The following is a 13,315-nucleotide window of genomic DNA, read 5'->3' on the forward strand; positions in this document are numbered from 1 at the left end:
TCCTTTGGGGTCCCGTGGCCTGTTCCTTCTTGGGTCAGTCACTTTCGCCTTGTTTGCCTTCATTTCCAGCCTTGGGCAGGTCTGCAGAGTTACTGGGGCTGGACTCAGCACAGCTCACGGATGCTCTGACGCAGAGGTCCATGTTCCTCAGGGGGGAGGAGATCCTTACGCCTCTCACCGTTCAACAGGTACACGCGCTTCGCCACCAAACCTCGTCTTAACAGATACCCCCGGGTTTTCAGATCCGTGGCTTTGATTCAAATGAGGCACTACAGCAAACCATTCAAAGGGGTTTGGTTCATGATCGAAAGAAAGAAGATACCCACGCCGAAGGGAATAGACAAGAGTTGTTCGTTTTCTTAGAGGTAGTACAGCAGGGTGTTCCAGAGGACCGACCGGGCATGATGGAGGGTTCCTGAGTCCGAGTCCTGACATATTATTTTCTGTCCTTGGAGAATGCATCCGTTGTGTCTGTTTGCTCCTCTGTAAAGCAAGGGTAATTGTCACACCTAAGCCGTAGGATTCTTGTAAGGATAGTAATCAATGTGCTAGATACGTAAGCACCAAATAAACACTAACCATGATAATTTGTTATTATTACGTAGTATTATGTATTTCTGCTTCTGTTACTGTCTGAAGCCAGTTATATGTGCCAGCCCATCTAATATTCAATTTATTTTTTAAGTTTATTTATTTTAAGAGAGAGGGAAAGCGAGTTGGGGAGGGGCAGAGAGAGGGGGAGAGAGAACCCCAAGCAGGCTCCTCGCTGTCAGCACAGAGCCCCACGCAGAGTTCGAGCCCACGAACCGCGAGATCTTGACCTGAGCTGAAATCAAGTCGGACGCTCAAACGACTGAGCCACCCAGGTGCCCCATGTTTTAAACATGATAAAACTTGTAGCTACCCATACTGGTTCAGATTCTTTCCTACAATTAACATAAAAACTTGAGTTTGAAAGCCTGATATTTCAAAGAAGTCTTAGTGATGGGCATCGAGGAGGGCATTTGTTGGGATGAGCACTGGGTATTGTATGGAAGCCAGTTCGACAGTAAGTTAGATTTAAAAAAATAATACGAATGAAAGAAGTCTCGGAGACTCCTGCGTGTAGAGCGAGTGAGTGAACTCCAGTTTACTCTTTCTTGAGACATCCGCGTCTTTCTGGGTGTCGGGTGCACGGGTGTTCTTCCTGTTCAGTGTGTGTGCGTTCTCCCGAGGGGTCTGGGATGGACTCACCTGCCTGGGCTTCCGTGGTCAGCGGGAGGCGGTGACCGTGTCCCCCTCTCCTGCAGGCAGAAGACAGCAGAGACTCCTTGGCCATGGCACTTTATGCACGCTGCTTCGAGTGGGTGATTAAGAAAATTAACAGTAGGATCAAAGGCAAAGATGACTTTAAATCTATTGGCATCCTTGACATCTTTGGATTTGAAAACTTCGAGGTATGCTTCTCATGGGTGGGATGCATGAATTTTTTTCTATCCACTTACTGACTTAAATCTCTTCACATGAATACTCGTATTTTTCTCTGCAGATTTTTTTCTTTTTTGCCCTTTCTTCACCTTTGTATGTAATAGGAAGGGCACTAAAGATACGTGTTGAATGGTTCCCTCCCCTTAGGTTAATCACTTTGAGCAGTTCAATATAAACTATGCAAATGAGAAACTTCAGGAATATTTCAACAAGCATATTTTTTCTCTGGAACAACTAGAATATAGCAGGTAAGAGCTCGTAGAATTCCATTGAAAAGTAAAAAAAATAAAAATAAAAAGCCATAAATTAGTTTTAAAACTCTATTTTATTATAACTTAGCCCTTTTAAATCTTTCCACAGGGAAGGATTGGTGTGGGAAGATATTGACTGGATAGACAATGGAGAATGCCTGGACCTGATTGAGAAGGTAACATTGTTGAAGGATTGTTACCAGTCCCAAGGGTGTCCAGCTGGGCTGATTCATATTTATGGGAACAGAATAGCTTGCGCGAACATGCACATCAAAGATGTGAATGTTTAGAACACAATGGACCATTTGGAAACATACATGTAAATGTGCAAGGTTGAATTTTAATAGTTGGCTGCTTCAAACTTATTGTCTCATTGAACAACGTATTTTAGAATCAACAGTGTGTGAATTGGCTTCCCTTGGATTTTAAGTCAGCATCAAAAGCTTCGCCAGCACCAGGAGTAGACTGGACAGTGTAAAAGTTTTGTTCACAAAATTATGGGGGGTTCCATTTTTCCGTGTGTGTGTGGAAATTAAATTCATTGGATGTCTTTATAGTATCATTCTGAATTTTTTTTTACCTTTATTTTGAGAGAGAGAGAGTGAGCGAAAGAGCACGTGTGTGCGCACACACACAAGTGGGGGAGAGGCAGAAAGATGGAGAGAGAGAATCCCAAGTAGGCTCCCCACTGTCGGGGCTGAGCCCTATTCGAGATCATGGCCTGAACTGAAGTCTGACTCTTAACCGCCTGAGCCACCCAGGCGCCCCCGGAATTTTTTTAATCCAAGAAATTTCTATGACTTTTCCTTTAACCACTTACTTGAGAGAGTAGAGAGGAAATATTTTGAGGTAGACATTCAGCTTTGAATTCAATTTACCTTTCTTCTGTCTTCCAGAAACTCGGTCTCCTGGCTCTTATCAATGAAGAAAGCCATTTTCCTCAAGCCACAGACAGCACCTTATTGGAGAAGTTACACAATCAACACGCTGTATGTCAAAACCTGCCAATTCTTAATTATGTCTGAGTAGGAGATCTGTGGGTTAAGATTACACACAAGCTATTTCAGTGCTGTTGGCTCTCCTCTGCTCCCCACACGTAATTTTCTTCTCAAACCAAAGCTCTTCTCCAATTGCTGGAACCAAATTGAAATCAGTTAAAGGGATAGATTTGGGGCTCCTTGTCAGAATATGCCCATATTCAGTTTATGACTTTAGAATTTAACATCACTGCTGTGAGGCCAGGTAAGAGCTCCATGGTTTCGATAAAATTGTGTCACATGCTCTGTCCTCAACCTCTGCTCCGTGGCGGGCTTTGCGATTGTTTTCACTATCTGTGGTGGTCAATTCTCTCTGGAGGTCTGTGCAAATCAGTAAGTGAAATTAGGCACTTGTATTTTTTTTTTTTTATTAGAATAACCACTTTTACGTGAAGCCTAGAGTTGCAGTGAACAATTTTGGAGTGAAGCACTACGCTGGAGAGGTAACTTCTTACTTGAGATCCTTGTGGGTATTTGCCCGTCTGGTACCTAGAGAAATAGCTGATTTCAGAAGCCAACATAAATATGTTGAAATGACTTCTTTCGTGGGTCCGGCCTTTAAAGGGGGTGCCTATGACCTGAAATCATTCTTTTGACCAACTGTACGGTTTTTCTTTTTCTTTTTTTTCTTTTTTTTAACCCAGGTGCAGTATGACGTCCGGGGCATCTTGGAGAAGAACAGAGATACCTTCAGAGATGATCTTCTCAACTTGCTCCGAGAAAGCCGGTATGTTGGTCTCCAACCCCATATGTCGTTAGCAAGCAAAGCATTCCTTGTGCAGATTTACAAACATAGAAAAAAATCGGTATGGAAGCAGCTTGGTTTACTGTGTTCTTTCATGGGCAATATTTCATTAATAAAATGACCTCGATACAGAAAATAATATGAGTCGCATTGACCACCATTTAATGAGGTACCGTAAGAACAGCGTATCTATGACATAGATACTGTCAGTCCTGTTAAAAAGATGAGGGAAGTAGTTTGGGGGGTGGTTCAGGGCTTGCCCATGAATCCACAGCTAGTTTTGATTTGCTCTGCTTGGCTCAAGAACAGAAGGCCTTGCCCAGGATGACCTTTCTTCTCAACAGGCCGAGAGCTCCGTGTTCAATTGCTTTCATCCTCTGGTCCGTAGGACCCGTATGTCTCTAGCTGAAGGGATGTCAGGAAAAAACATCCATCCAGCTAAAATTACAAACTTCCACACGCATTGATTCGTGCACAAATCGTAAATTCACACCCTTAAATCGGTAGTTGGTTAGCTTAGCTGCTTGTAGGAGGCTGTGTGAGAGAGAAAGGGGGAGAATCACCCAGAGGGAAAGCTTTCGATACTTGTTTCAGATCCAGAGTGAATCTGTGACAGAAACATTTTTATTATCTAGGTTAGGAAAGTAGCACAATTACTTAAAAATCTGTAATACTTTTAGGAATGTCAACCCCATGTGGCTACACTGTCACATAGACTGTGAATTGAGGTGAAGGAAGCCCACCCACAGGGTCAGATAGGAGTTTAGAAATGGAAGGTATTTCGATTTGTTTGAACTCTCCTGTGTGAAGATTCCCTGTTTACAACATTGGCAGCCATGTTTGCTTTTATTTTTTTTGTAATTTTTTGTAATTTAATGTTTATTTATTTTGAGAGAGAGAGAGACAGAGACAGAGCACAAGCAGGGGAGGGGCAGAGAGAGAGGGAGACACAGAATCTGAAGCAGGCTCTGAGCTGTCGGCACAGCCCGACACAGGGCTCGAACTCACAGACCATGAGATCATGACCTGAGCCGAAGTCGGACGCTCAACCGACTGAGCCACCCAGGCTCCCCAGCTGTTCTTATTTTTAGATGAGTTTTCAGCTCTTTAAAAATGGAGATGTTCAGGGACGCCTGGCTGGCTCAGTCAGTAGAGCATGTGACTTTTGATCTTGGGGCTGTGAGTTTAAGCCCCACATTGGGGATAGAGTTTACTTTAAAAATATATATATATATATATTTACACATACATATATTTGTATATATATATATACACACAATAATAAAAATGGTGGTATTTTCAAAATACCATAGCAGTGATACTTTTCTATCCGCTGTCAAAGCAATTTCTTAGTTATTAGATTTTAATTGATAGGTTTAAAAATGACCTTCATGTTAAATAAAAGCATTTTGCTGTGAAAAGATCACAGGTGTGGAGGTCAGCAAGGTGACATTTGGCTGGTCGCCTCGGTCAAAACGTAAAGTGGGTTTGTGACTGGAGTAAAAGAGTTTCTTTCTTAGTCCAGGTTTGTCTCTGCAAAAATGAGGCGCTTGGGCTGTTGCTTGGTCTGTGCTCTTTGACCTTTGACATCTGTGACATTTTCATGGAAACAGAGCTTTCCTCCAAAGCGCTCAAAGCACACTTAGAGAACTTCAAAGAGCATGTAATAGCACCCTGGAACAAAAACGAAAAAGGGATGGGGCAAAGTGAGAGGTGACAAGGCAGCCTTGATGGTGCCACCTCAGGATGTGTGGATCCTCAGACATCGTCCCTGCCTTTCCTGGTCTCAGTGAAGCCACTCATCCCCACTCCTCTGCCCAGAGCTGTAGCGTCTTCCATGCAAGAAAGATAAAAAGTTATCGGAGGGGCACCCGGGTGGCTCAGTTGGTCAAGCATCCGACTGCAGCTCTGATCATGATCTCGCGGTCCATGAGTTCGAGCCCCGTGTTGGGCTCTGTGCTGACAGCTCAGAGCCTGGAGCTTGTTTCAGATTCTGTGTCTCCCTCTCTCTGCCCCTCCCCCATTCATGCTCTGTCTCTCTGTCTCTCAAAAGTAAATAAACAAAAAAAAAATTATTGGAAGGCTTTTACTTTTTATTAGTAGGGGCAATTTTATAGAACTTTTCAGCGATAACAGCAACAAACTAACATGAGTGTTGACGCTGTGCCGGGCACCGTGCTCAGCCTTTTGTATACATTTTCTCCTTTCATTCCCCACCCCACCGCCAGCACAGTGGGACAAATTCTTAACTTACCCTCCTTTTGCAGATGAGAAAAATGAGGCTAAGTCAAGCATCTGCCCTGGTCCTGTAGCTTGGAAGGGGTGGGGGCAGGATGGAAATCCTACTGTGTTTCACTGCAGATCTCACTTTTCCCTCTGTGAACTGGTTGGATCTTCGAAATACAGTGAGATGTGCAAAAACATCTCCCTCCTACGGGCAAAGACATCAGGGCTGCAGAAGCATAGGTGGCACTCTGGAAACACAGCGCTCCTTGCTGGCATGCCACCCCGGGTCACTTTCATCCCAATCCGTTTGCCTCCTGCAAGACTGGGGCTCAGAAGGCGGCCACCATTTTTTTTCCCCCAATGCCTAAAGCCCTCGGGCAATGGTTGTTTTGAAATCTTTGGAAGTTGTCTTAGCTCTTCCTGGACTCGATGTGTTACTTTCACTGGGAAAGTGCATTGTAATTATAGTAATCCAGCCCCTGATAACCGGGTGCGTGCCCCTCATGGCCCTGCTCCTCTCTGCTCACACAGATTCGACTTCATCTATGACCTGTTTGAACACGTTTCAAGCCGCAATAACCAGGATACCTTGAAATGTGGAAGCAAACATCGACGGCCCACAGTGAGCTCACAGTTCAAGGTTAGTCTGTCCTGCTGGCTTTCACGAATTTATGGGTGCTGTGATTTTAGGAATTGGAAACAGGACTTGGCATATGTGAGGTCCAGGAAAGCGTTTATTTTATTTTTTCTTTTATGTCACCAGATAGGGCTTTCGAAATAAAATCTACTTTTTCTGAGATGAAAACATGTAGGGTTTTGTTTTTTTGTTGTTGGGTTTTTTTTTTTTGTCTTGTTAAATAGCTACCTATTCTAAGTTGAAGGACTGTTTGGCCATTTGGGGTCACCTTGATTTGTATTTAGAGGCTCGTATGAATATAGAGTATATTTCTTCCCATGTATGGTTTTTGTATCTTTCCCGGGTACATTTACAGTATCATAACTGGGAATAATGACTGAGCAAGCACGCATTTAAATAAGATCCATGTCAGTTACCTTGTCCAGATATTCAGGGAAATCCCAGAATTCAGGGAAATAGGGACCATTCCTACTTGCATTTTAAATATGTAGCCATTTTAGAGAGTTTAGAGGTAGAGCATGTGAAGACCATTTTGGAAAAAAAAATTTTTTAATGTCTATTTTTGAGAGAGAGAGAAACTGGAGCACAAGTGGGGGAGGGGCAGAGAGAGAGGGAGACACAGAATCCGAAACAGGCTCCAGGCTCTGAGCTGTCAGCACAGACTCTGACGCGCGGGACTCGAACCCACGAACCACGAGGTCGTGACCTGAGCCAAAGTTGGACGCTGAACCGACTGAGCCACCCAGGCGCCCCTGACCATTTTCTGACCTTAATTGTTCTGTTTTCCCCCCAAGTAACAAATCCTAATAGGAAGAGAAATAGAGGCGTATGAGTCAATAGACATTTATTAAATCTGCCTTCAAAGAGTCTTTCACTTAGTTATCCAGAGTTGGATGCATCCGGTGGGGTTCTGTGTGAGGCCTGTTGTACAACGTAGTTGGCAATGAGCCAGATACTCACCAACCTTGCTAACAAAGCTGGATCATGAGATACAATGGGCAGGCTTGACCTAGGTAGGATATAATAAAAATAGTTGCCATTTGGGGGCACCTGGGAGGCTCAGTTAAACGTCTAACTCTTGGTTTCGGCTCAGGTCATGATTTCACGGTTTGTGAGTTTGAGCCCCATGTTGGGCTCTGTGCTGACAACGGGGCCTGCTTGGGATTCCCTCCCCCGCCCCTTCCTCTGCCCCTCCCCCACTCACACGGTATCTGTCTCAAATAAATTAAAAAAAAAAAATTGTTACCATTTATTGTGTATGTATTATATGCCAGTCACTAATCACTTCACGTATATGATCTTGTTCATTTCTCCCATCTTATAAGTACATACTATTGTCCCCATTTTATAGATGAGGAAACTGAGGTTTGGAGAAATGGAGACCATTCAGGCCCTCTGAGGACTAAAGCTGGGATTTGAACTGTACCTGTCTGACTCTAAAACCTAGGTTTCTAATCCCCCAGTGGAGTTGTTATATTACCTTTTTCTACAGCAGTGTTGTCTGGAGTTGCCTTGGAAGGCTTTGTGGATATTTGGGGATTAAATTGCACTAGGAATCAAGGAAATGGCAGAGAGCGGTCAGGCCTTCCAGGTAGAGAAACTGAGCAGGAGGACTCCTGAGGCAGGAACGTTGAGTCGTGTTCCCGGAAGACTGATTCGGTGAGGCCAGCAGACAGAATGTCTCAAAGGGAGTTAAATTGGCACCAGAATATATATATATATATATGAAGGGCCACACATGCCAGGCCATTTGGTCACCTGTGAGAAATCCTAAAGCTTTCGAACCCGAGAAGTAACTAACCAATGTAGTGCTGTAGACGACCCAGTTTTTTTCCACAAAATTGTAAGAAGAAAAAAGAAATGGAGGGAAACCCAGTGGATTAAAAGACTGAAAGACCCTAAGTACAGTACAGGAACCTCATTTGCATTCTGATTTCAAGGAACAGACCAGTTAAAAATTATGAAATTTGAGACACTTGAGGATTTTTGTATGAAATCTGAGACGCCTGCTTCTTTTAAGATTGGAATTAAGGAATTCTTGTTCAAGCTTTTTCGGATGATGATATGGTGGTTACATACAGGTTTGGAAATGTTTAGCCTTTAATAACACATACTGAAATCTTGAGGGATGAACTAAAAACACCGTTTTCTACGAGGGCTGGGCATAGGGTGTACTCAGATGGGGACTGGATGAAATGAGATTAGCCATGAGCAGAAGCTGGTGATGAGTGTTCATTACATGCTCTGTCTGCATTGGGAGATGTTAAAAATTCATCACAATAGCAACAAAAAATTTAAAAAAAAATAATAAAGCAGTATTATGGAAGCTTGATCTGCCTGGTGACTTCAGGCTAAGAGTGAGAAAGTGTGAATTATTGCTACAGACTGTCATCTTAATGGAAATAATGAATTAGGAGGAAAAAGCCTCCAGTGGGACAGTGCATTCAGCCCAGATTTTCTGTACCAAACATCGAAATAGCCCAGAGTTGCTTTCTGGTGGTTAACAGAATATTAGTTTTTTTTTTCCTCCCCAATGATACTATTCCAATGAAGTGACAAATGAGTTTTGTATATTGTGAAGTAATTTCAGTGACTATAGATTGTAGCACCTTGGCTTTATCTTATATGAGAATGCAGTGTTAAAACTTAATATTCCATTAAAATTAAAAAAATTATTCCTGTGATTTCTATTGTTTCTTCCTGTTTCTGAGGAGTGCCTAAGATGCTGAGAAATCTAAAGAATGACATAGTAAGAGACTAAATCAACATATACTTTTTTCTTTCTAATAGGACTCCCTGCATTCCTTAATGGCAACGCTAAGCTGCTCTAATCCTTTCTTTGTTCGCTGTATCAAGCCAAACACGCAGAAGGTAAGATTTACAGCAGCGCTAGACTGAGGCTGTGTCTTTAAGGACACCACCTCCCGGGCACTGTCTGTAAAGCCCTTTCATCATAGAGGGTTGGGAGCATATATGACATTATTATAACCTAACATTAAATAGAAAAATTCCCTTTGTCTCCTGGGCCTACTTCTCTGCTTCTGAATGATGCCATTAAGCTTTAGAGAAATCTAGTTTAAAAGGAAACCTTGTGAAACCTTCACATTTTTTTTTTTTTTTTAAGGATTTGGTTTGAAATTCTTGGGCAGCTGTCTCTTATGGAAGAGATGGTTGGTGTATGTTTTGTGGTTGGTTTAGTTTTTCATTTTGCTTTCTTGTTAAGCATGATGAAGGGTCTGTATTCTAAGCAGCGGTGCTGACTTTTTTAAGGACTCTGACCAGGTAGTCACGCCTAATTTGATAATTCCTGATAGAGCGTCATCGTATGTTTTCATGGGTAGGCTCTGTGAATTTAGTGTTTTAATGGCATAGCCTGATCAGAAACAATATGAGGGTTACAGGAAGCTGTCTGAACAAAGAACATTTAGTATTCAATGTATGTCATTGCTGAATCCAAGACTAAATGGGAAACTAGCCGTAAAATGTTGAAAAATAGAAATTGTCTTGCTTTGGGAAACATCAGCTCTTCGTAATCTCCCCGAAGAGAGGAAGACCTTCCACAAGACAGTAATGCCAGCAGCCCCTCTTGTTAAAAAACTAAATGCTGTTCTCATAAGGCATAAGAGAAGGAATCTGACCTGAAACTGTTTCTCTTGAGACTTAGGTTATATTCTAGTAACTTTGCTGATACTAGATCTTATTTTTTTACCTTGTTTCCCAGTTGCCCTTGACTTACTATTAGTGGTTCCTCATTTATAGTTTAAAGATGTTCGTAAGAACCACGATACTGAACTCTCTGTCTTCCAGGAAGGTAAAAATGGATGCTGCCTCTGTAAGAACGAGTAACCTGTTAAGTTTGCTATCTCACTATGAGCCCATGATGGTGAGAATTTGGTATTTGTGTGGCATACAGCAGCCGACGGGGAGACTGGTCTTACATGGAAGATCTGTGCCTCTGTTCTGGTGGTTTAAAAAAACAGCTCACCTTTCCATGTCTCGAATTTATATTAAAATGTTTTAGATTATCACAGAAAACGGCAGCATAAACAATATGTAGTTTTTGGCCATAATGTAGGAAATTACTAGTTAAAACCTAGCAAGATACCACGCCAGCTGTTTTCTATTTCTCTTTAATTTTTTTTTTAACGTTTATTTATTATTGAGAGACAGAGCATGAGCATGGGAGGGGCAGAGAGAGGGGGAGACACAGAATCGGAAGCAGGTTCCAGGCTCTGAGCTGTCAGCACAGAGCCTGACACGGGGCTCAAACTCACAGACCGCGAGATCGTGACCTGAGCAGAAGTCGGACGCTTAACTGCCTGAGTCACCCAGGTGCCCCTATATTTCACTTTATAACCTCAATAGGCAGTTTTTACGATATATATGGACTTCGTGATTTGGGTCTATACTCCCAGGAGCTGTGTAACCTCTCTTACTTTTCCTCTTTACACAACAGGGATAATAATACCGTATTTCATCGTTCAAAGAGGCTGTTTGTTCCCAATTTAAGGACTTGGGTACTGGGGGTGCATTTTACAACTTCTGGCGAGCAATAGTTTAATTGGGAGCGCTGTTCCTTTCTCAGGGGTATGTGTAACATAATCATGCAGGTTTGCAGGCGTCGGTGTCTCAGATTCAGTAAAATGGGGACCTGCCATATGTCAGCACTGTTATAAGGAGAGAAATTTGAATTTGAAAAACATAGTCCCTCATGTATTTGTTTTCTTTCTTGGGTGACATGGAGTTTTTCCTTGAAATTGTAATAGCTTTTGAAATTAGGCCTGCTTGAACAGTCTTCAGCAGGCAGAATATTGAAGAGATTACCTTTTACTGATGTTTATTTTTTTCTTGCTGGGATGTGACTGTCCCTAATTGCTTTGGTTTTTGCATTTAAAGAAATGAGCCAACCCAACCTCATGTTTCATAAGTACTTCTCACGGTCTTCCCATCACCTGTTCTGTGGCAGAAACTAATTAATACTCACCAAGAGTTGGACCGTAGGAGACTTTGGAAAAACATCTCGGTACCATTTCATATGCACCCAGAAAGTGAAGGCACAGACACGTGAACCTTCTGGTCTGAGGCCCAAGATGTAGGTGTGATTTTAAGTGTGAAGATGCTAATTAGAATCTGGAAATCGTTAATTATGGCTTGCTTAGCATTCATTTGGTTCCACTGAAAATATCTGAGTGCTACTGTTGATGATGTTATATGAAATGTATGTAAACAACCCTCATTTGGAGTTTATTGTGAGCTTTCTTTTGTCCTAAGATCAGTGCCTCTAGAAATCTCACGGGGAAAATCTTGCCCGCCTTTGCCCCATAGAAGAGGAGTGTCTATTTCTGGCATGAAGGGATGAGACCATGTCTCTTACTTCATATCCTTTTCTGGTCATTTGCTCCTTAGGGAACCTTGAGAGGATGTATTCGAACTTATGTATATGGAAGTATTTTGTGCCTCATTCAGGAACATGGGTCATAGGTTTGGGCAGATTCTAGAGGGTTCATTTTTGACAACTCTATGACCAGAGGGATAAAAGCAGTGGCCCTCAAGTCTGTGACCTAAAGAAATGTGGCCTTAGAAAAAGTGAAGGAGTTGCCTTGTGCTTTTGGGAGCATATCCAAGATTACCATGGTGGCCTTGTGAACGTGAGCACACGCCCAGTGGGCCCCAAGCTTGCAAGGCAGGCTGCCTCCCCTCCTTGGCAAATGCATGAAGCTCAGAGTGGGTCCTTGGGCCTAAAGCATTTGGAAATCCTTTGCTGGAAATATTACAGGGTTTTTGTTACTTGGCACTTTTGTGTTTTGCTTTGAAGGCCAAGTGCACATGGGGAGAATTGGACTGAAATGCTAGGACATTATGTCAGTTCAGCTGTAATAATTGTGGACTTTTTGTCATGCGCAACATGAGGCTGATCTTAGGCGTTGTATAAAAGACATTTCACTCGCATTGAGGAATCCTGGGGCTAAGTCACAAGGTGAAGTCGAGAAAGCCTCCCTCTTAGACGATGGAGTATTACCCAGCCGTAAACAAAGAATGAAATCCTGCCATTGGCTAACGACATGGACGGAGCTGGAGTCTGAGGCTAAGCAAAATACGCCTGAGGAAGACAAATCCCGTGTGATTTCACTCCTGTGTGGAATTTAAGAAACCAAGGAGCAAAGAGAAGAAGACAGGCGAGCCAAGAAGCTCTTGCCTGTAGAGAACCAACCGTTGGTTGCCAGAGGGGAGGTGGGTGGGGGATGGGTGAAATAGGTGATGGGGATTAAGGAGCGCGCTCATGGTCACGAGCACTGGGTGTGGTATGGGAGTGTTGAATTGAAACCGACAGAACGCTGTGTGTTAACTATACTGGCAGTAAGATTTAAAATAAAATTACAAAGTAAGCCCCCCTCCCCATAGGGGGTAGTGAGCGGTCAGTTCTCTGGCTTACACATAGCACTGAAGGATGTAATCTTCTCCTTGACTTAGAATTGTGGCGTTTCCAAGGGGCAGAGTTCTCCAAGAGACACTTTTTAGTTGGCAGTGTAGCCCGCTAGCTTTTGTCTATTGTGGCTTGTGAGGCAGTGGTAGTTTCTGGCTCAAAGGGTCCAAACCAACAGCAGATTTCCGTAACAAAGGAAACCCGCCTTGCTTCATCAGAATTTCTCCCCAAGGGTGTCCCCAGGCCTGTGATCTCTCCCCTCTCTCCCCGCCTGGTATTTTAGCAAATAAGTTCTAGTCCGAAAAGTCTGTCATTAACATTCCTCAGAAAAACCCTGAGGAGGTGCAGGACAGAATTAAAGAAGGGAACGGACTGATAAATATCAGGAAAACCTTCGGGGATGTGAGCACTGGCTGTCTGCGGTTCCCAGGCTCCCATGGGAGGAAAGCGAGGCCACTTCCTGCAGACGCTGTAGGCCGTCACTTGTCAGGAACGTGGCTGGCCGGCCGTCCTCCCCGTTCCTTCTGC

At 43.1% G+C, this 13,315-nt stretch overlaps 1 protein-coding gene across 1 annotated transcript in view; it reads left to right on the top strand.

Annotated features, from left to right (window-relative positions):
• Positions 1-13,315, top strand: part of MYO10 (myosin X) — a 228,834-nt gene that overhangs the window by 141,226 nt on the left and 74,293 nt on the right. The window contains exons 11-19 of the mRNA XM_042997350.1: positions 70-188; positions 1,290-1,436; positions 1,615-1,715; positions 1,828-1,894; positions 2,615-2,707; positions 3,130-3,198; positions 3,400-3,482; positions 6,258-6,366; positions 9,154-9,234. Of these exons, the coding sequence (XP_042853284.1) occupies positions 70-188; positions 1,290-1,436; positions 1,615-1,715; positions 1,828-1,894; positions 2,615-2,707; positions 3,130-3,198; positions 3,400-3,482; positions 6,258-6,366; positions 9,154-9,234 (869 nt within the window). The remainder of the gene's footprint in view (positions 1-69; positions 189-1,289; positions 1,437-1,614; positions 1,716-1,827; positions 1,895-2,614; positions 2,708-3,129; positions 3,199-3,399; positions 3,483-6,257; positions 6,367-9,153; positions 9,235-13,315) is intronic.

Source organism: Panthera tigris, chromosome A1, assembly GCF_018350195.1.
Source record: "Panthera tigris isolate Pti1 chromosome A1, P.tigris_Pti1_mat1.1, whole genome shotgun sequence".
Taxonomy (NCBI): Eukaryota; Metazoa; Chordata; class Mammalia; order Carnivora; family Felidae; genus Panthera; species Panthera tigris.